We start from the raw sequence: 23,895 nt of genomic DNA, 5'->3' as shown, positions 1-23,895 counted from the left end.
TCCTAAAATATTAGAGACCTTCATCTTTAAAATGGCATATGTATTTTGTACTTAGTATAATAAAAGTATTTTTATTTATTTTCTAAAAATATGATGACCCAGTTTTGTCACGATATGCCCTCTCGAAAAATAGGTCTTCAACTTCTCGAGTAACAAGTAAACTTCCGAGCCACGATTCTTTATAGGATCAGACTGCCATGTATTTAGCCGGCCGTGGTGGCGGATTCTAGTTAAGACAGTCAATTATATACATGTTTGCTGTTTGGTTCTATGTCTCTGTCTGGACTGAAGAGGCTATTGTCAGTTTACTATTTTTGGTCTATTTTGTAAGCTTAAAAATGGCACTACATTGAAATGTTTTCTTCAGTCTATTGTAGGATACAATTCGAGTTGAAACAGTTCCAGCACTTCATTATTTGTTTTTTTTTGCCTATGTACATATATGGTTCTTTTAATAAAGGCAAAAAAAGGTGGTTCTAGGCGCTTCAGTTCGGGACCGCGCGACTGCTACGGTCGCAGGTACGAATCCTGCCTCGGGCATGGAGATGTGTGGTGTCCTTAGGTTAGTTATGTTTAAGTAGTTCTAAGTTCTAGGGGACTGATGACCTCAGATGTAAGTCCCATAATGCTTAGAGCCATTTGAACCATTTTTTGCCATGTATTTAACGGTTTCAAAAGTCTGACTACTTTACTAATGAGTTAATGTCTTAAATATTGGATCTTAATTATGGAAACGAGAAAATGTTTAGAAAAAGGGCCGAATTTGTGTTTTGAGTTTATTGGAAGTCGCTAAGTGCTCTCATTGTGAAACACTGGATAAACGCAGTCTGGGTAATTTTCGCTCCGTTTTATGCAGAAGCTACATTTTCAGCGTTTGAAACGTTATATCTCCTGACCTATATGTCATGCAATGATGCAATTTTACACGTAAAATCAGTGGTGTACGTGGATACTGTCTGCAAAATGTTTTGCGAATAGTGACAGTAGTAAAGAAGTAATAAATTAAAACCCAAGCCTTTTTACTGCAAGAACAATGAATTTGTGGGGGATGTCAGCGATGAAAAGTTTAGTATAGGTTTGAAAGTATGTAGAAAATATATTGGAGATAGCGAAGTACTCTCATTCTCAAATACTGAATGAATATAGTGTGGGTGATTTCCGCGCCTTTAGTTCCACTGCCGCAACACGGTTTCTAACTGTAGTACTTGTCTCGCTGAGTCAGACACTTAACATAAGTTTGCACCTCTTAATGAGAAGATTATGACAGCATTCTAAACTTTAGAATTCGCTCGATAATTATATGAAATTCCACAAATAAAAATTTTATTGCCCCTTGGAGCCGTTCGGCTGGAAACCGGCAATTAGAACTCCGCACCATGAGCTGGGTTAACCATTTAGTAATATGGATTTCAGAGATATTATATCTCTACAACAAGTTCTCACAGTTAACTAACATGGTAACACAGACAACTGTTTTCATTTCAGCCGCCAAGTCTCAGGAATAATATCATAGCTTCGTTGTTGCTTTATGAACTGCGTCGTTAGTTCACTGTAAATAGGCATGATTCAATAACTGTTTTTTTTTTTTTTTTAAGAATAAAAATCTTCCAGTGCAAGGAAACTGTAAGGGGTCTGGGGAGCATAATTATGCTCCAAATTACAATGTTTTTCCATCATTCAGATTCTATTAAAGACAATGAAGATATTTCGCCAATAATTTCGTATCAGACGTCTTTCTGGAAACTGGTTTCATGAAGCCCATGGTAGCCTCACACTCTGATCCATTGGCTGTATTTGCACCAAGTGCCTGGTCCCTTGTGACGTAGGCCACGTAAAGTCTTAGACGTACAGGGTGTAAACGGTGACTGTTTACAATGTAACACAATCGATCAAGAAGTCGAGACGAACAATTTCATATGCAACGCTTTCGGTCAATCAATCAAACTCAAACTGGTCTACGACCGTTCCTAAGCAACAGCACATGCGTGACACGCAAGATTTTCGGTATCCTCTCGCTCTATTAAGCAAATGGTGCAGTCGACGTTTTGGTTAATATTGTTAACTTAAAGTTTGACGCAAGGGTGGTGAAAGAAGAAAGACTTTTGTAAACGCTATGCAAAAACTAATTACGGTTACAACAGGATGTAAATTTATCCCTTATAAGAGAGGTCACCCAACTTTTACCGCAGCGGGCCGAATGAATGGTAAAATGATGAGCGTGGGCCGCAGATAGAAAGCTGTGAGAAGAAAAGAAGAAAAACTAAGTTCAGCATTCCACGTTAATCACGGGCGTGTGGCATCCAATGCACACACGCAAAAAAGACAATAAACTCATATATTTACTACAAAAGTTATCAAAGAAGATGATATTAGCAAAGAGATAGGCTGGCTACGTTAGAACTATTGTGCACGCGATGGAATAACAAAAACTAGCCAGTAAAACATGTTTGTGAAATTTGTGTAACTGACTCTGGCTTTCAAGATATCATCAGTGTTTGGCACTGCACCGCTGCATCCAATCAAGAGAATTCCTTTCAAATGATCATCAGTCAATCTCGTTCGATGTGCTGACTTAGCATACATCATTTTCGAAAACGTTTGCTCAGAGAAATGAATTGTTGTAAACACAAATGCAATATCAATGGCAAATTGCTTGGGTTTCGGGAACTCAGAATTAGATAAGCAGCGGTAAAATTCAATATGTTTTGCTGCTCCCTGCTTCTCGTTCAAGAAATCATATGCTAGAAAACCAGTGAGCGCCAACGAAAGTGGCAAATCACCAGTGTTACAATCGACCGCATTGTGGAACAGAAGAATGCCACTCTCACTTCTCTCAACCTCTGAAAATTTTTCCAAATAGTGCTTCTTCAAGCCACAAATAGGGCAAGTCCGAGAGTTGGACCATTCTTCAGCATAAAATTTACTTGTTTTTTTACCGCTTTTGGATTCTGACCGCATAATCGAATAGAGTGTCAAATAAACTTAGGTACAACACATTACTGACGCACTGCCACTTCCAGTACAAGAGATAATATAAAATGAGAATATACATCAGTTGTCTCTGTGGGTGAGATGGACCACTGATGTCTATTCTCATAGCTGTACGGGTGAGGTGGACCACTGTACTGGGAGAGATGGACCGCATAAAAATGGCTATACATGAAGAAAAGAGTCAATTAAAATTTCATACAGAACTATACTATTAAATATTTTAGTCCAAAACAATTATATTAGTTTATTACAAATCCTGACTGAACACTGGCTTCTCTAAAGAGTCGTTGGTTTCTTCAAGAATTCGCCTGTCTTTTACTCATCACCGCAGTTACACTTATTAACAGATGTTGACATCGTAAAGAGACACCACAATGAAACCAATCGTAATTTTTTATAAGTTTCGTAATAGCTTTCACCGCAGCCAGCACATTCACCCTCATCTCACTTATCAAAGTTATATTCGTAGTCTGATACAATGTTTGCACCTTATGAACTTGGTGAACTATTTGCCGTATTTTTCTTCTTGAGCTCTTCATTCTGTTTTTCTCTTCACTATTATTTCCAGTTGGTGATCTTTTTGTGCCTTTTTCTGTTTCCTTGTTTTTTTATCCCTTTTTTCTTTACAGTTTTCGTATTTTCAGCGGAATTGAGCCCTTTGGATACGATTGCTGTCACAGTATTCTAGTTTCGTAGTGAGACCAGACACACACAAAAAAAAAATTGAACACGCTGTTCATTTTTGGAGCACAACCTACGACCAGCTTAGAGACAGAAGTGATAACACTTTCTGCTGGACCTGATCATCATTTTACAGGACAATGCTCAGGCACGTACAGTGCAAGCTGTTACTGATTTGTCTGACTGATGGGGCTGCTAAGTGCTATACCATCTACTGCACTCCCCTTACTTAAGCCCTCGTGAGTTCAACTCGATTTCTAAACTGAAGGAAACACTTCACGGCATTCGCTTCAGAACTGCTACAAATTCGTCGGCCAATAGACCGCGCCGCTCGAGCTGTCAATACAACTGGTTATACACAATGCTGGTGACTACTTTGATGGTCAATAAAACTTTGAAACACGTATCTATTTTGTATGAGCTGTAAATAAATAGTTGCCACAATTAAAGTTCCAACCCTCGTACACACAGAGACACATTGTGTTCTTCATTCTCTTGACAATGTCATATTTTCCATTTCCACTCTTAATTTATGACACAAACTGGTCCTAATCCAGGACTAGAATCTGCAGCGCGTTACTAACTGCGATATCTACTGTTCTGATTGCTAATAGGTCCATCATGACACTGCTGGAGCATGCCTCACAGACCGAATCACAGCTTCAATCAATTGTTATCAACGATTACTCTCTATACCTTTCAAGATCGAGGAACCACTGGCAGTCTGAAGCTGTGAGTCAGTCCATGGCAAGGTGGAACGAACTGTTAGCGAAAGACAAGGCTCCGGCTAAGAATCCTGGTCTGACAGGGAGTCGTAACTTTTCATAAATATCCAAACAGAAAACTTGGTTGAAATTAAAATCTTCTGGGTTATAAGACCGCGTCATGATTCTTTTAAAATGTTCGACGTTTCGACCCCTCTGCTGGGACCTTCCTCAGGATCTTTTGGTGTTCACTACTGCTAGAACTTCGTTGAAGTTAAAATCTTCTGGGTTATTAGGCCGAGTCATGTTTCTTCTAAAATGTTCGACGTTTCGACCCCTCTGCTGGGATCTTCTTCAGGATCTTTCGGTGTTCACTACTGCTAGAACACTAATAGTGGACACCAAAAGGTCATGAAGAAGATCCCAGCAGAGGGGTAAAAACGTCGAACATTTTAGAAGAAACATGACGCGACCTAATAACCCAGAAGATTTTAATTTCAGTGACAACGGCCACGAAAGCCTGCAGACTTACAGAAAACTTGGTTGTAGCACCTTGATGATACGTACGTAGTCTTTAGTGTGGCAAACGTCTGTCCCGTTCGGCGCAGGCCTGATGACAGAAGAGCGCGTGCTGTCTCCGCCAGAAGCCGTGGTGTGGTTCTTGTCTTGAGCGCCAGACCTCCCGTGGGATCGGTTTCCGGTGGTCGACCTGTTTCTTTCGTCCGTCCCCGTGAGGGACCCGGCAAAAGGTTCGTCGTAGAACGCTTCGTACCCGTCGCAGTCAGACGACGGTGACGAAGGAGAAGAGGACGCGGAGGGCGAGGAGGACTCGAGGCTGTCTGCAGAAGCACCGGCAGAGGTGTTCGTGGGGAGTGCGCAGCCGGGGCGCTGCAGCGGCAGCGGCAGCGGCGGCAGCGGCCTACGGGCCGGGTCCGGAGGCCGCGCGATGCTTCTGGACGGTGCGTTTTTTGGCGGCAGGGACGGAGGCACCAGCGACTGTGGCATCACTGGTCTGGGCGGCGGCGGCTGCTGGTACAGCACCTTGGGAGGCAGCGGCGGAGGCGACGTCGCCCCACGCTGGCGGCGCGCCTGGCGCGAGCCCGGGTTGAGCAGCAAGCCGTCGAACAGGGGGCCGTTGGTTCGCCTCCAGGCCAGGCCGTAGTAGTCGGGCTCGCTGGCGGCAGAGTGGTCGGAGCCGGCCGGCTCCAGCCCGTAGTACAAGTGACGCGCCTCGTAAATCTCCCGCAGGCTGCCGAAGCCCCTGGAGAAGGAGGCAACTTCGTCATCTCCTCGCACTGCCGTGTAACCGTCGAAAGATCCCGTCTGGCTGGCAGAGTCGGCACGAAAGCTCCCCGTCGTGCGAAGCAGGATGTTCGCCGGCCGCTCCAGAGAGTCACTGTAGCATTCGGCAGGTACTGGCGCGTGGGACGCAGCTGCAGGCACTTCTATGACCCCGGCCGATGTTGACCCTTGTCTGCTAGGTTTTCTGTCCAGTGTGTCAGGCTCGAAACTGTCCGAGTCGTCTCCTGGAGCGTACTCCGCAGGCGAGTCTTCTACTTCTATTGTGAGGTGACCGGGCTTCTCCGGTTCGTCATACCTGATCTTGGGGCCGCCTGTGCTGCCACGTGACTTGGGCGACGACGATGGAGAACCACTGTCATAACTGTACCCATCATTGACGTATACCTCACTGACGAGGCTGTAGCCGCCGCCGTTGCACAGAACTTTGGAGAACTCTGTCGCTCGCCCATTCCTTTTCTCCTCATCACTAGATTTTTTATCATCTTTTGCCATGATTACTTCGTATTCGTGGTCATCTTCTGGGCGAGTTACCTGCTTAGGTTTCAGCTTGGATATAGTAGTACTTCCCGTATTCACATTAAATACCTCATTTCTCATTGTCATCTCCTCTTCGAGAGGGAGGTTCGACCGCAGGGTGGAGCCCAGACAGCTCCTGAGTGTTCCGTCCCCATAATCAGTGGGAGTCGAGAACCCTCGATTTTCGACTTGGTGAACTCCGAGGGTATCTGACCTCTCCAAACTGTCCGATTCAAAACTACTGTTGACAGATGGTTTCGACTTTAGTGTACTCTTGCCCGACAGCTGAGAATTCTGTGTTTCTGGAGTCTTGCTCGTTTCCTGTGATCGTTGACCTACGAGTTCCTTGATGACTGCGTCCATCAGGTGTTTCGTTTCCATTGGAGCAGGCGATTTGCGTTTTGGGATGCTTACCCGTTTTTCTTTGTCTTCTGGTGGCACTATTGGTGGCATTGGAGGTGGAGCAGGACAAGATGTTGGTGAAGGAAGTGGCGGAGGAGTAGGCACCGACTGGTCAGGGACCTTTGGAGACACGGGCTTTGGTGGCACTGGTGCTGGCTTTGAAATGCTTCTTTGTTCAGATGGGCTTTTGTTAAATTTTGCAGCCGTCTCTGCGATCAATTTGGCTACCATTTTCTGGCGGTTCGCGAGTGGTGACGTTGGCGTTGTAGTGTCATTCGAAACACTTTCTGTGTGCTGTGTGTTTGTTGCTTTTGGATCGTCCTTTTGTGGAGAGTTTGGGTGCAGTGGAGCCTTTGGCTTCACTCCCTGATGCTGTGGTCGTGGAGCGGACAGCTGCGACATTTTCTGCCCCGAGCTCGATAGTGATTTTCCTGTCTCTGCAGACTGATCTTGAGGCGGTCTTCTGGAATCGCTCGTGCTCGATGAGCTGATGACTTCGAGGGAATCGGGCTGTATGGAGTCCCTCCCAGCTAGCTGCTGTGTCCTTACTGCTGCAGGCACGGGAACTTCTTCCAGCCACTTGCGAATGGACACCTCCTTGTTTGGGGCCTCGACACCCTCCAGGCAGCACGCACGGCATGGTGGATCGGGGATGTCCATTGGCCGGCATGTAGGACAGCCCACGCACCCTGAAACACCAGTAGTGATTAGCTCCTGCCGAAGAAGATACAGCTGCACAGAAAAAAATTGCTGACTCTCAGAACAAACTAACTCTGTAATACTTAATGCATGATACAAAGCTATTCATGATCCTATTGACTAATTTCACTATTTTTTCATAGTAAAGACAGCCCACTGGTTGCAATGGATTTTATAGTCGAATTGACCATGGTTTCGACTCCTAAACTAAGGGAGTCTTCATCAGAATTTATATTACCTAGATAAGGGGGATACAAACTTATTCATTAATAAGAAAAATACAAGACAGTAATAATTAATATTCGCATATAAAGATGTACTTACATACGTAAGAAGTTGAGCATAACAGCTCTCGTCGTAAGATACATACTCTTTAAACCTTTACTGAAGGATCCTTAAAAGATATTTCTCATCTATGTCAATTTTTTCTCGTGTTTTTTCTGAAATGTTGTTTTCGTCCCCATACTCGAATTTCAGTTTAATCACTTACTGTATTTTTCTGTAACAAATTACTGAATTCTTTTTTTTTCTTACTGCTTTTAAATTGTAATATGTCTTCATAGTATTAAATGTTTAAAAGTTCTAGACACATCTGCTATACAAACTGGTGTAACCTTTCTATCACGTAGAGCAGATGTTACCAATTTTCATCACCAGATGGCGTGACACCTAATGACCACATCGTAGTATAGCCGGCGCACGCGGCACCCAGTCTGATGCCACCTGTTTAAGTGTACGCAGGCTGCCCTTAGCGGCAATCTTCAATTTTTAACTAGAAATGACAGTAAAACTTTTACGTAAGATGTTTTATTATGTGACGTGGCCCTTTTGGTGTTAAAATTGTATGACGAGAGATGTTATGGTCAACTTTTTACGTATGTAAGTACATCTTTATATACGAATATTAATTATTACTATCTTGTATTTTTCTTATTAATGACTAATTTTGTATCCCCCTTATTTAGGTAATATAAATTCTGATGAATACTACCTTAGTTTAGGAGTCGAAACCATGGTCAATTCGACTATAAAATCCATTGCAAACCAGTGGAATGTCTTTACTACAAAAAATATTTTCACGGTTGCAGCACACAGTTATGTTTAAAGTTGTATAACTTCACTATTGCAGAGTGACTGAGGATAACCCACTCGTATAGCTTAATGTTCGGCGTACTAACCAGCGAGACAGAGGTGATCAAGACAAGAATCGAATTATGTTCAAATGTGTGTGAAATCTTATGGGACTTAACTGCTAACGTCATCAGTCCCAAAGCTTATACACTACTTAACCTAAATTATCCTAAGGACAAACACACACCCCATGCCCGAGGGACCAGCCATGCAGTCCATGACTACAGCGCCCTAGACCGCTCGGCTAATCACGCATGGCAAGAATCGAATTAGGCGGCACCGTGACGACCACTGGTCTGGTACACATATTTTCACGAGTGTTTTTCTTTTTCAGTCCGTTTAGCCAAGTGCTGGCCTCGTCCCAAAACTCTGCCTCACAAAATACGATGCACATCCCGTTAAAACAAAGTAACTCACAGAACAAAGTTTGCACGACCCACACAAGCAGACAGCACATACAATTTCCCAGTGTTAGGAAGGGCACTCGGCCACAAAGTTAAAGTAAAATTCACGCCAATTTGATGTGGACAATGGAGCTGAGAGAACATTTAACGTGTTCAATTAGTGCAACAAATGTAAGGTACCGGAACTTTCAGGTGGGGTTTTAGTGATTAACTTCACTTGATGCTGGAGTCATATAGTGCAATTTCCACAGAACTGACGACCGAAAACGACGAATATAAATCAGCTAATACGCTACCTCTGGCTGTGTTCAGAGCCCCTGCTAGGCGATGCCTCAGAGCGCTTAACTTAAAACGTGGTGCCTGAACGAGCCTTGCCCGCCGTGTTCTTCTATTGAGACGCTCAACACATCTGAAAACTCCATGAAATAATTGACCTAGATTCATTGTACATCACAGGTAGAAAGACTAGTATGGGCGCAGGCGAATCGGCATTTGACCCTTTAAACATGGAACAACTTCGCCCGGATTGACGAGTCGCGTTGGACGTTGATTCACACCAAGGACGGGGAACGAATACGACGACAACAATATCGATCAACGTATCCCGATTTCACAACAGCCCAACGTTGAGCCATGCTGTAGCAGTATTTCATAATAATGTAAGTTTGCAAGGAATGAAAACTGGTCGGCGGTACGTCTGTCAACAGCTTTATACGGCAAACGAAAGAGGAACCCACTGTCTGATAATGAGGATCCATTTACACGCCTACCGCACCCTGCTACTAGCTCCTTCGTTTAGGAACCTCTTATACCACCCAGTTGTTCCGGACATGTGCCAAAAGCTCCTAGGAGCACCGAAAGGAGATGAAGGTAGTTGTGTCATTTCCGTACCCTCTCCCAGTTCAAAGAACTTCAGCCGTATCGAGTTACCGGAATATAGATAGAGAGATATTGTTCTTATATGTCAAGAGACAAGGATTCCAAAGTAATATTTGGCGGGAACATTTGCGCAATGTGGGTAAGATTGTGAACCGGAACAGTCTTACCTTAGCCTGAACTTGGAAACCCAGCAGCCGAAGAAGAACAAGGTCTGAGCGCTATAACCCTAGGGTGTATCGGTGAGCTTGAGCGTCGAAACGGGTAGTAATGGTAAACTCATGGGAACCAGGAGTGGCCTACAGGGACCATCCGACCGCCGTGTCATCCTCAGAGGAGGATGCGGATAGGAGTGGCGTGGGGTCAGCACACCGCTCTCCCGGTTATTATGATGGTACCTAACATTAATCGTAACATTTAAAGGGCACACTGGTATCCTTAGAACTTGTATAAATCTGGTGCCAAGCGATAATTTGACGTTCTACCGACGACGTAAGTTCTGGAATTGCATTACTATATATGGGTCGCTCGGCTTTATGGAATCATCGGTCAACGAGTGAAGGTCGAATTTTCAAGTGATTGAGGAGTGGGACACGACGATTTATGTCGTATCTTCACAAACAAAACATCTTAGGCTTAAGGGCACTTCTAGCGCCAGTTAATTTTATTAATTTCACGTCTGAATTTAAACTTCATGGGACCGCACTTGACAAGGACGACCATGCGGTATCATCATTACGCATACGCGTACGCACTGCAGACGGAACAAGATTCGAAAACGGCGCTAAAGTCGACAGAGGGCGCTCATCGCACTGCAGACGGAACATGATTCGAAAACGGCGCTAAAGTCGACAGAGGGCGCTCATCGCACTGCAGACGGAACAAGATTCGAAAACGGCGCTAAAGTCGACAGAGGGCGCTCATCGCACTGCAGACGGAACAAGATTCGGAAACGGCGCTAAAATCGACGGAGGGCGCTCATCGCACTGCAGACGGAACAAGATTCGAAAACGGCGCTAAAGTCGACAGAGGGCGCTCATCGCACTGCAGACGGAACAAGATTCGGAAACGGCGCTAAAATCGACGGAGGGCGCTCATCGCACTGCAGACGGAACAAGATTCGAAAACGGCGCTAAAGTCGACAGAGGGCGCTCATCGCACTGCAGACGGAACAAGATTCGAAAACGGCGCTAAAGTCGACAGAGGGCGCTCATGCAGTGACCACTTATGAGCATGCGTGTCAGCACCAGTTGTTAATATAAACTTAGAAATGAGCACTAGCAGTCTCTAGTGTACAACGTTAACCTGGATATAGCTCATTGGTTGTCAATCGAACTATCGCAGCAAGTTGTCGACATCACCCCCTCCAATCCCAAAATATTTACGTAGTATTCAATACGCCTGGAAAACTTAAAGGCTCACACCTATGTCCACAGAGTAATTGAAGTTACCCAGTTTGTTGGTGTATCAATTAAGGATGGCGGTTAACGCTTTACAGTTGTATAACTTTTTTTTCAACGCCAGTTTAACCGGACTATTAGAACTGCTCAAAATAACTGGTTTCTGAAATAACGGTTTCTCTGTTTTTTGTTCCAATTTCCTTCAATAAGCGTAGAAACTGAACCAAGATTGAAAAAATTACTCTCTCAGTTTCAAGATACATGGAATCAAAATATTAAATGAAATAGGCAGATAAAAGAAAACTTAGTATGTACAGTGTTCGCCGCTTTTTTCGAATAGTGGTAAGTGGTTGACCACCACAAAAAACACCAGTATTTTATTTCTGATCTTAATTTTTTGAAACTCTGCTCTAAAATCATGTAGTAATTGGGAAACATGCCATCATTTGGGCATTACGAATAGTCAGTAGTAAAGGGTAAAAATTGAGGTTGAAGGACTCTGTTTTCCTTGTTAATTTGTCCGCTTTCAAGGACTATAAGCAGATAAGTGTATGCTATGTGTATGTAGGTCGAGGATCAGCTGCTTTCAATGTTTATTGTAAGCTGCGAATGAACTGTCAAGTTTAACGTGTGTTGTCCTTTTATTATGTCAGGATGGTAGTAGCTCCTTCCGTTTTAAATCTTTTAAACGAAACGGAGCATTGTACTTAACTGATAACGCACTTCGTAAAATACTTCCAGACTCGGGTTGGTGCAATTATGTAGTATTACTTATGTCCAACGATGACAGTGAGAAACTATCATGTAGAGCAGATAGGGCACTGCGTCTACCATCTAACAGGGCACGTCACATGGTAACAGGTGCATTATTATCTCAGAAATGCTGTACCAATTCTTACACTACGTGTCTGTTGTTCCTTTATGTCGGCATTGTTATTAAAATAGCACTGATCGCTTTTCCCATTTCCTATAACAAAGCAAAATTTCAAAGAAATGAAAATTTTATGAATAAAAATTACTTCTTCCTTAAAAATAATTTATTTAAAAACGAAAAATTTCCTATGGTCAACTGGTATTTCGTTCTTTACTCAGTTATTAGTAAAAAATGAAAACACCTGTTACAACCGAGACCGTCTAAATATTGAGAAATACCGATTATTCAGAACTAAAGTATCGAATCGTCTTTAACCGGTTGAGTTTTCCCATCCCTATTATCAATGTGGGCTGTCCAATTTGTCTACAATGATCAGTGTACCACTCGCAACCATACAGCATATTGTAAGGTAAGTAGTCTTAAAACACCCTAACTGACTGGGATTGGAGACGAATACCGCGTCTTGTTGATGATAACTGGTTTCAAGTCCAACAGGAATAGCTGTTGTCAATGAATGCAGGCCCAGATTTTGAGCAAACATTGTGAAGCGAAGAAAACGTAGTGGGGGTTTGGGGGCGGTACCTCGTATGAGGTCACTGTTCACAGCAGACCATGGAGAAGCACGTCTTAGGTGGGACGAACACCACATGAATGGGACAGTAGCTGACTGGAAGCGTAGAGTGTAGTCCTGTAGTCCGATGATTAGCACTTTTGTCTCTTATGAAATGATGGAAGGCGCCGTGTGCACCGATAGCCGTTCCGATCAACTAAATTGGTAAATGCATAACTTTTTACTGGTATTGGACCTGTACACGGAGGTGACAAAAGTCATGTGATACCTTTTAATATCGTGTCGGACCTCCTTTTGCCCAGCGTATGTGGCATGGACTCAACAAGTCGCTGGAAGTCCCCTTCAGAAATATTGAGCCAGGCAGTCACTATAGCCGTCCATATTTGCGAAAATGTTACAGGATTTTGTCCACGTGATGACCTCTCGATTAGATTCCATGAATGTTCGACGGGATTCATACCAGTCGATCTGGGTGGCCAGATTATTCGCTCAAATTGTCCAGAATCTTTTTCAAACGAACGTGAACAATTGTGGCCCGTCCATTAAAATTCCATCGTCGTTGGGGAACACAAAGTCCACAAATGGCTGCAAATGGTCTCCAAGTAGCAGAACATAATACTCTCCAGTCTATAATCGGTTCAGTTGGACTAGAGGATCCAGTTCATCCCACGTAAACACATTCGATATCGTTATGGAGTCACCATCAGCTTGCACAGTTCCTTGTTGACGCTTGTGCCCATGAATTCGTGGGGTCTGCGCCACAGTCGAACCCTACCAACAGTTCGTACCAACTGAAACTGGAAGTCATTTGACCAAGCGACGGTTTTCCTGTCATCTAGGACCCAACCGATATGATCACCAGCCCAGAAAAGGCGTAGCAGGTGATGACGTTCTACTGACAAATGCTCACGCGTCGATCGTCTGCTGGCATAGCCCATTAACGCCAAAATTCGCTACACTGCCCTAAGGAATATGTTAGTCGTACGTCCCACATTAATTCTGTGGTTTTTTCACGCAGTGTTGCTTGTGTGTTAGCACTGACAAATCTGCGCAAACGTCACTGCTCTCGGTCGTTATGTGAAGACCCTCATCCACCGCGTTGACCGTCGTGAGAGATAATGCTTGAAACTTGGTGCTTTCGGCACACGCTTGACATTGTGGATCTCGGAATATTGAACGATTTCCGAAATTGAATGTCCCATGCGTCTAGCTCCAGATAAGATACCGCGTTCAAAGTCTGATAATTCCCATCTTGCTGCCGTAATCAGTTCGGAAACTTTTTCACAAGAATCATCTGAGCATAAATGACAGCTCCGCCAATGCAGTGCCGTTTTATATCTTACGTATGCGATACTACCTCTATCTATATAAGTGCAAATCTCTACCCCATGACCCTTGTCGCCTCACTGTACTTTTTAATATGTTCATGGGCGTCATGTTCAGAACATGCAAATCAAACACTCTGTCTGGGACTTGTGTAGAGAAAAATGTATCAGTTCGTGCTTCTGTGTACTGTTCGTGCAGAATGAGTTTACTGCTGGCGTACAAGCAACACCAGCGCAGTAACTGTGTTGGAAGCTTGAACTGTAAGGAACAGACGTGATTAGACCAGCCAGCTGCGACCAGAAAATGTTAAGTAATGGACGTGCGGCATAATGTATTTACGTTGTTCTGTCACAAATCACTATGGAGCAACATATCTAAATCAAGTGTTCAAGACATTCTCCAAAATGTTTTGAAAAAGAGAAAAGTATATCTTGTACACTTTTGACTCCCGAACAAAAACACCGACGCGTGGACGCCTGACGGGATTTGATTGAAATGCAAAAAGCGGACCATTCTTTTCTGGGAAAAATGTCACCGGTGATGAGACTTGGTATTATCAATACGAACAAACCAAAAGCGACAACTTAAAGATATACTCATAAAGGGTTAACGCTTTGACGGCATAACCGACATTCAAACCAACTTGAAACTCGAACTGATCAGTCCCAAAGGAGAGCTTTTCTGAGCTTTTCACATCTATAAACATTCTGTGTATTGTACTCAAGTGGAGGTAGAACACCTTCAGCTTTAAACCAACCATCTTAACTTTTGTCTACATGTGATTAATTCAGTCTCATTTTTGGACTGACGGGGTAAGTCTACAGACTATCGTAGCCGTAGTCATTGGCGGTAAAATCGTCTGAGTCGTTACCCCGCAACATATTTCTGTTCAAACTCTATCAGTGGTGTACGTTTCAATCTCTCTTCTGGCTTTTCTTCAGGTTTCCATTGATGGGCGTGTATGGCTGATCGATGTCGAAAGACAGTGTCGGTTTCTCATATATGTAGCATTTTTAGCGGCCATTTGTAGAGTAATCTCGGCCTCAATGCTTTTTGTCAAAATCTTATTTGGTCAAACCCTTAAACCTAGACTGTTTTGTTAAGATTTGATTGTATGGCTAAAGTAACACCAGACAACACTTCATATTAAATTATCCGCATATTAAATTATCCGAAGCATTTAATTTCTTACGATTTTACAATTTTTTCGTTGCTTAAGAAAAGTAGAGTTACATTATAGCGTGTGTTATCTTTGATAATTGTGAGATTGGTAAACTATTAACAGAGGCGCCAAGTTGTGTGTTTCTACAGGCAAGCACTGTTTTACTTTTTGCAAGTGTAAAGGAGTGTTCCAAAATAGAGTCTGAAATGGACGCGCGTATAAAACAGCGATGTATGACTGAAATCCTCACTCCTGAAGAAATTGCACCGACTGAAATCCATCGCCGCTTGCTAAAGGTGTATGGAGACGATGCAACGGAAGTGAGAAATTCGAGTAGATGGGTACGGCATTTTCAGGGTTGTGAAAAGGGTGTGCATGACAGGCCATTTCACGGTAGACCCTGCACAGCTGTCATCCCTCGCAATGAAGAGCGTCTGGAGCAACTCATCCTTGCCGATAGGAGGATAACGACCAGATAATTGTGTGCAGAGCTGATTGTCGGATGTAATGCCTTGGAAAGAATGTTGGAACATGTTGGTTATCGCAAAGTCTGTTGGGTCCCGTTGATGCTTACAGCAGAACAAAAAACTCACCGAATGGAAATATTGTCCGGACGTGATGGACGAAAATGAAGCTGAAGGTGATAATTTTCTGAAAAGCATCGTCACCGGAGATGGCACGTGGTGTCACAACTACCAGCCGGAATCGAAAAGACAGTCCATTAAATGCTGACATGCGAACTCTATGTCAACGGAGAAGTTCAAGACACAGCCGTCTACCGGCAAAGTGATGTGCATAGTCTTCTGGAACAGCCAGGGTGTGGTTCTTTTGGATGTCCTGGAGTCTGGAAAACTGTCAATTCAGCACTCTACAAGACGACACTCTGCTGAGAGCCCGAATTTCCAGGGTGAGATGAAAACCAAATTTCACCTGAAAAATGGTAAGGCTGGGCCCCACCTCAGTTTTGCAACCATGCAACTCGTTGGAAAATTCGGCTATACTGTCTTACCACATCCACAGTACAGTCCCGATTTAGCGCATTCAGACTTCCATCTCTTTGGGCTTCTGAAAGAAGGACAACGTGGCGAAATTTTAAAGACCCAGATGCTGCTTTCAAAGCCGCAAGGAAGTTGTTAGCCTCAACTGGTTTCGATTTTAACAAGCGCGGCATGCAGTCTTTGGTTCATTATGGTCAAAAGTGCATAACGTATAGTGGTGTCAATATGTAAAAATGACAGTCTGTAGCTGAAATATTGCTCTGTTTACTGTGCCGTTGTGGTTTATGTATCTCCTGTAGTTTCCATGCATAAAACTGGAGGCGTTACCTTCGGAACGACCCTCGTATCTAGAGCTAGACGCATGGACGTCCCATTTCAGAAATCTTTAGGAAATTCAATACCCCGAGATCCACAGTGTCAAGTGAATACCAAATTTCAGGCTTTACCTCTCGCTAATTCAGTGGCCGACGCCTTCACTTAAAGACCGAGAGCAGCTGCATTTGTGTACATTTGTCAGTGCTCAAAGATAAGCAAGAATGCGTGAAATAATCACAGAAATCAACTTGGGACTTACGATGAGCATATCTGTTAGGACAATGCGTCGAAATTTGGCATTAATTGGTTGTAGAAGCAACTTTTGCCAACAGAACAACATCGCCTGCAGCACCTCTCTTGGGGCTGTGACCATGTCGGTTGGATGACTGGAAAACTGTGGCCCGCTCAGAAGAGTCCCGATGCCAGTTGATAGAGGTTAATGGTAGTTTTTGAGTGTGGCCCAGACCTCATGAAAACATGGACACAAGTTGTCAACAAGGCACTGTGTAAGCTGTTAATTACTTCATAATGACGTAGGCCGTGTTTACATGGCATGGACTGGGTCTTGTGGTCGAAATGAGGCGGTCGTTGATTGGGAGTGTGGGACCACTTGCAGAAATTCATGGACTTTGTTCCCAATGACGATGGAGTTTTTGGGGATGACAATGCGCCGTGTCACAGAGCCACAATTGTTCGCGACTGGTTTGAAGAACATGCTGGACAATTCAAGCTAATTATTTTGACACCCAGATCGCCTGAATTTATTGAATATTTGTGGGACGTTATCGACAAGTCAGTTCGTGCATAAATTTGTGCACCGGTTCAATATTTCTGCACGGGAATTTCAGCCACTTATTGAGTCCAGGCCGAGTTGCTGCAATACGCTTGGCAAAGTGAGGTGCGAGACAATTTAGCAGATATCCCATGCCTTTTGTCACCTCAGCGAGTGAAATGTAGTAATCAGCATCCCCGTGGTCTGGTTGGCTCTACGGAATGGATCCTCAACGATGGCTTCAGATGGATATGGCAGTTGGCATTCTGCTGTCGTAGGATTTGCCGCCAGTACCTGGGCGCACAAACTGCGATGCAGTCGATAACAGACGATCTTAGGGCACACACAGAGTACAGTGCTGGTGAGAACACTAGTAGAGGCTGTGTTACTCGTACCAGCTGCAGCGTCGGCGGTGTCTTTGCGACCGCACAGGGCGCAACACGCTCCGCTCACACCTCCGTGTTAGACAATACATTAAACCTCCCGCCAGCGCGTCGTCTTCACCGCTCGTCGCCTCCGATGGGCGACGCCACAGACGCCACCAAAGAATGTCGTCTTCGCATCACTCACTGCATTCAATTGGTTTTTTTCTCAGTTTATTGGCTTTCGAGCCGTGCGTATTCAGCCATCTTAGCAGCACTGTCAGTTATGACGATACAAAAGGAAGGACAATGCAACACCTAGACTCTGAGCGGAGAAAATCTCCGACCCGGCCGGGTGTCGAACCCGATCCTCTTCGCTTAGTGGTCCAAAGCGCTAGCTGCGCAGCTTCCGAGGAAGTCGATTCAATTGTGTATGTAGGCTGTTTAGGTTTTTTTTTTATTGGTAACGCCGCCGCCACATAGCGCTCTGTATGAAAATCACTGGCTGTGCCGTGTGCAGTCTGTGGCTGGTTTGCATTGTTGTCTGCCATTGTAGTGTTGGGCAGCAGCAGCTGGATGCTAACAGCGCGTAGCGTTGCGCAGTTGGAGGTGAGCCGCCAGCAGTGGTGGACGTGGGGAGAGGGATCTACATCTACATGCATGACTACTCTGCAATTCACATTTAAGTGCTTGGCAGAGGGTTCATCGAACCACAATCATACTATCTCTCTACTATTCCACTCCTGAACAGCGAGCGGGAAAAACGAACACCTAAACCTTTCTGTTCGAGCTCTGATTTCTCTTATTTTATTTTGATGATCATTCCTACCTATGTAGGTTGGGCTCAACAAAATATTTTCGCATTCGGAAGAGAAAGTTGGTGACTGAAATTTCGTAAAAAGGTCTCGCCGCGACGAAAAACGTCTATGCTCAATGACTTCCATCCCAACTCGTGTATCATATCTGCCACACTCTCTCCCCTATAACGTGATAATACAAAACGAGCTGCCCTTTTTTGCACCCTTTCGATGTCCTCCGTCAATCCCACCTGGTAAGGATCCCACACCGCGCAGAAATATTCTAACAGAGGACGAACGAGTGTAGTTAAGCTGTCTCTTTAGTGGACTTGTTGCATCTTCTAAGTGTCCTGCCAATGAAACGCAACCTTTGGCTCGCCTTCCCGACAATATTATCTATGTGGTCCTTCCAACTGAAGTTGTTCGTAATTTTAACACCCAGGTACTTAGTTGAACTGACAGCCTTGAGAATTGTACTATTTATCGAGTATTCGAATTCCAACGGATTTCTTTTGGAACTCATGTGGATCATCTCACACTTTTCGTTATTTAGCGTCAACTGCCACCTGACACACCATACAGCAATCTTTGGTGTTTTGGAGTTTTGAAATTTGTAAGACTGGATGTCATGAACTGCTATATATATATATATATATATATATATATATATATATATATATATATATATATATATATATATATATATATATAATGACTATTAAGATAAATACATTGTTTGTTCTCTATTAAAATCTTTCATTCGCTAACTATGCCTATCAGTAGTTAGTGCCTTCCGTAGGCAGTAGTGGCGCTCGCTGTATTGCAGTAGCTTGAGTACCGAAGATTTTTGTGAGGTAAGTGATATGTGAAACGTATAGGTTAATGTTAGTCAGGGCCATTCTTTTGTAGGGATTTTTGAAAGTCAGATTGCGTTGCGCTAAAAAAATTGTCTTGTATAATTTTTCAAAGGGGACGTTTCAGTTGTTTTGTCATCAAAACCTTTTAAGAAGCCGCACTCTGAGTTCATGCCCCATTTCTCGGAAAACTTGCAGTGAGAACACATGATATATGCTACTAATCTTAACAACTAGCCAGTGAGTATATCTTACAGCAGTGACAAATTAAACCAGTTTGTATAAAGGAAAATTCAGAAATTGATCTATCACAGCACCGCTGAAGGACTCGTAGTATTCCAGAATATTTATAAGTAATCTTTCAGCTTGTACATATTATAAATAAATTTTTTAATATTGTATTCATTTTGAAGATGTGTGATGTGTTAAGCTACTTCGTAGACTCTGGATACAACACTAGCCGTTTGCCCGTTGGAGATTGCTCTCAGACGCAGAGGATCACTCTGCTACCTTCACAAACGGAATCTTCCCCAGGAAATAACAAACGAACAACAGCTAAAATTGTTCAATGCTAGAGAGTGCCCAAAGAGAGAGGGACAATACCATAACTGGTCCGCAGGTTTATGACACATTTCCACACATCACGGAGAGAATCATTGTGAGGCATGTAAATCCATTTTGATGTGTGACAAGCCATAGACCGTATACTGAATATTTACTTAGGAAAAAGAAACATCCGGCAGAAATGTGTGCATGTGGTGACATCAGTACACCACACCGGATTGTACTGGATTGGGCAGCTTACGAAGATTTACTGATTAAAGTAACTGGCATTGCTACACTAAGTGACTGTTAGAAATTACAAGTAATGACATCTAGCGAACGAGGTAGCAAATACGTTATTTGGGAGGGAACTTAAGAAAATATTTAGTCTAAAAGACAGCAAATATTGAGTGATAATGGTGTAGTAAATGCTGTGAGTGAGTGAATATGACCGAAGATTTACCGAAGCTGGAATTAACTTCTGTACAGAGGACGCTAAAAGCAGTTAACGTGCTACCAACAACGGGGCAGCTATGGCAGAACCGGCATAATGAATGGTAGGTTATAGGTGACCTATGTGGGTCTCCGGGGGAGAGCTGGCTGCGCAGGTTAGATTGGTGGATCCGTTGGTTCCATTGGTTAACTGCAGTGGTACTGCGGACACCACCAATAGCTCAGCTGTCCATCTCAGGGCTGACGCGCATTGGGTTCAGGCTTGTTTGGGATTGTATTGATTCTGTGGAACTCGGTTTCTACAGCCTTAGTATGCAGTCCCCAGCAATCGGGGACTCACTCACAAACAAATAAGTAACGGTAGCGTAGCTTATTGAAGAATTTATATCATGGGCTTCCTGAAGAATGTACTTTCCTTCACCCTATTGTTCCTCGGTGGTTAAGATTAGGAACTGCCGGTAAGCCATCTGCTGTGATGGTAGTATAGATGATTAACAAGTATAGTATCATTGTTTGAAGCCTTTGAGTGTTTTCCTTTTTAATGCAATATTTTATAAATTTTCAATTTTCTTCCGTAGTAACTGAAAAATTTTAAATTACAAGTCTTGAAGTAAATGTTTACAACAGTTCTATATAACCTTCTGTAGGTGTGTGAAAATATGACCTACATATGATTCCAGGTGGCAGATGTCGAAATTGTACACAACAATAAACAGTAAGTAATTAACCGAAACAGAGTGATGAATCGAAGTGAAAAATCCACGGAAAACTACAGAAACACTATAGCTTACTATATAAGAAGAAAATGTAATATTGTAATGAATGAGATATGAAGATTGTTTCGAAGTTACACTACTGGCCATTGAAATTGCTACACCACGAAGTTAACGAGCTACAGGCGCGAAATTTAACCGACTGGAAGAAGATGCTGTGATACGCAAATGATCAGCTTTTCAGAGCATTCACACGAGGTAGCGAACCCCACAACGTGCTGACATGAGGAAAGTTTCCAACCGATTTCTCATACACAAACAGCAGTTGATCGGCGTTGCCTGGTGAAACGTTGTTGTGATGCCTCGTGTAAGGAGAAGAAATGTGACCCCATCACGTTTCCGACTTTGATTAAGGTCGGATTGTAGCCTATCGCGATTGCGGATTCTCGTATCGCGACATGGCTGCTCGCGTTGGTCGAGATTCAATGACTGTTAGCAGAATATGGAATCGATGGGTTAAGGAGGGTACTACGGAACGCCGTGCTGGATCCCAACGGCCTCGTATCACTAGCAGTCCAGGTAGCAGGCATCTTATCCGCATGGCTGTAACGGATCGTGCAGCCACGTATAACCGCGCGACTGCTACGGTCGCAGGTTCGAATCCTGCCTCGGGTAGGGATGTGTGTGATGTCCTTATGTTAGTTAGGTTTAAGTAGTTCTAAGTTCTAGGGGACTGATGACCACAGATGTTAAGTCCCATAGTGCTCAGAGCCATTTGAACCATTTTTGAGCCACGTCTCGATCCCTGAGTCAACAGATGGGGACGTTTGCAAGACAACAACCCTCTGCACGAACAGTTCGACGACGTTTGCAGCAGCATGGACTATCAGCTCGGAGACCATCGCTGCGAATACCCTTGACGCTGCATTACAGACAGGAGCGCCTACGATGGTGTACTCAACGACGAACCTGGGTGCGCGAATGGCAAAACGTCATTTTTTCGGATGAATCCAGGTTCTGTTTACAGCACCATGATGGTTACATACGTGTTTGGCGACGTCGTGGTGAACGCACATTGGAAGCGTGTATTCGATATCGCCATACTGGCGTATCACCCGGAGTGATAGCATAGCACAGCATAAGTTTGAAATTTGTCTAAAGGCTGCCTACAACCTTCCTGTTTCTCGACACACAGATAAGCCATTACCAAGGATACAGGGGGTCTTACGCGGTACTAGCGTGATGCCCACTGGGGATGGTTAATTTTCTGCCCGTTATTACGGCCAGAGGTGGTTGTTCTGGGTAGTGATTTCTCAGGATGTATGCACCCAGATTGCGTGAAAATGTAATCACATGTCAGTTCTAGTATAATATATTTGTCCAATGAATACCCGTTTATCATCTGCATTTCTTCTTGGTGTATCAGTTTTAATGGCCAGTAGTGTAAAAGTTCTATACAACCTTTTGTAACTGTGTGAAAATATGATCTACATAGGATTCCAGATGGTAAGTGTCGAAATTGTGTCTCTAGGAGTCGAGGTTGCTGTGTGAGAGTGGAATATACACTCACCCCTGCGGCGGCTGTTCTCGCGCTTGAGGCTGAAGCCGGGGGGCGGCCAGGGGGCGGCGGCCTGTGCCTGCCCAGCGCCAGCAGCCAGCTGGGCGCCGCCTCCGTACGCCGCCTCCTCCTCGGGGATGCCCGACAGGCTGGGCGAGAAGCGCTTCGCCACCATCTTGTGCTTCGCTATGGCCATCACCTCGCGGATCTTCGTCAGGAACTCGATGGCGGCCGGCGGCGGGGCCTGCCAAACACAAACAGTCAAACCTCTGACCATCTCCACTGGGGACTCCAAAACTTTTCTAGTCTCATTGGACCTGCACTCTTTGACCGGTTCACACGCGTCATGATCAGACCGTAGTAGTCAAGTACTCGATCAGGAACTTCTGTAGACGAAAATAATATCAACAAAATCCGTGCTTATAGAAGTCTGTAGGCTGCTGAGGCCTTTCTTATGGATGGTAAAATCTTATGACTCGTTAGACTGCGACATATTCCTGCTCAAACTTCTTCAATGGTCAACTACTCGATCCCTCTGCTGTAATCTTCTTCAGGATGCCATTGTTGGCCGTGTATGGCTGAACGCTGTCGAAAGACTTATAAAATACTGTTTTCCGTCGTTCTCACCATTTCTTGACTGTGACGCGCACGAGAACATCTACCACATCATTTTCGACCGCCTACTGCGATACCACGTGACAACCACATTGCTGCAGAACTTCGCGCTTTGTAGGTAACAGCTTTTTGTCACTGTGAAGAGACTTGCAGCGTACAGCGCACATTTATAAACTGTTGTGCATAACTTAAAGTCGAAAGTAACATTCGGGAGACGCGTTAGTGCCACGTAACACAGCCCGGTGAAACTTGAACGATACATGTAAATAACTCCTATAATACACTCATGCTCATAAATTAAGGATAATACTGATACATGGTGAAACAACGCTCTGGTGGGCTGCTTGGGGATTTGAATCACCTCGGGGTGCATTTGACTTGTGGTTGTTGCACGGTGGCACTGGCAGCAGTCCACTTACGCAGAGGTGTGTTGGTGCATGTCAGAGTGCGGTGTAGGGAGTAAGTGTGCAGACGTTTTCAGACGTGCTAATGGTGACTGTCTGTTGGAAATGGCTCAAAGAACGCATATGGATGAGGTATGAGGGGTAGAATACTAGGGCGACTGGAGGCTGGTCAAACACAGCAGGCCGTGGCAAGAGCCCACTGTGTGCCACAAAGTGTGATCTCACGATTATGGCAACGATTCCAGTATACAGGAAACGTGTCCAGGCGCTACAGTACGGGACGTCCACAGTGTACAACACCACATGAAGACCGGTATCTCACCACCAGTACCCGGAGACGGCCACGGAGTACTGAGGATAGCCCACCTCGGGACCTTACTACAGCCACTGGAACAGTTGTCTCCAGACACACAGTCTACAGACGACTGAGCAGAGACGACTGAACAGACGTCGTTTATTCGCCCGGAGACCT

General features: G+C 44.2%; 1 protein-coding gene across 2 annotated transcripts in view; it reads right to left on the bottom strand.

Moving 5' to 3' along the window:
• LOC126272687 (uncharacterized) overlaps nt 1-23,895 on the bottom strand; it is a 661,027-nt gene that overhangs the window by 5,782 nt on the left and 631,350 nt on the right. For both annotated transcript variants that reach the window (XM_049975704.1, XM_049975705.1), the window contains 2 exons: nt 22,417-22,648; nt 4,944-7,285 (listed from right to left, as the gene is read on the bottom strand). In XM_049975704.1, coding sequence (XP_049831661.1) covers nt 4,944-7,285; nt 22,417-22,648 — 2,574 coding nt within the window. The remainder of the gene's footprint in view (nt 1-4,943; nt 7,286-22,416; nt 22,649-23,895) is intronic.

This window comes from Schistocerca gregaria, chromosome 5 (assembly GCF_023897955.1).
Source record: "Schistocerca gregaria isolate iqSchGreg1 chromosome 5, iqSchGreg1.2, whole genome shotgun sequence".
NCBI lineage: Eukaryota > Metazoa > Arthropoda > Insecta > Orthoptera > Acrididae > Schistocerca > Schistocerca gregaria.
The sequence above is the reverse complement of the archived record's forward strand: the minus strand, read 5'-3'. Positions and strand labels throughout refer to the sequence as shown.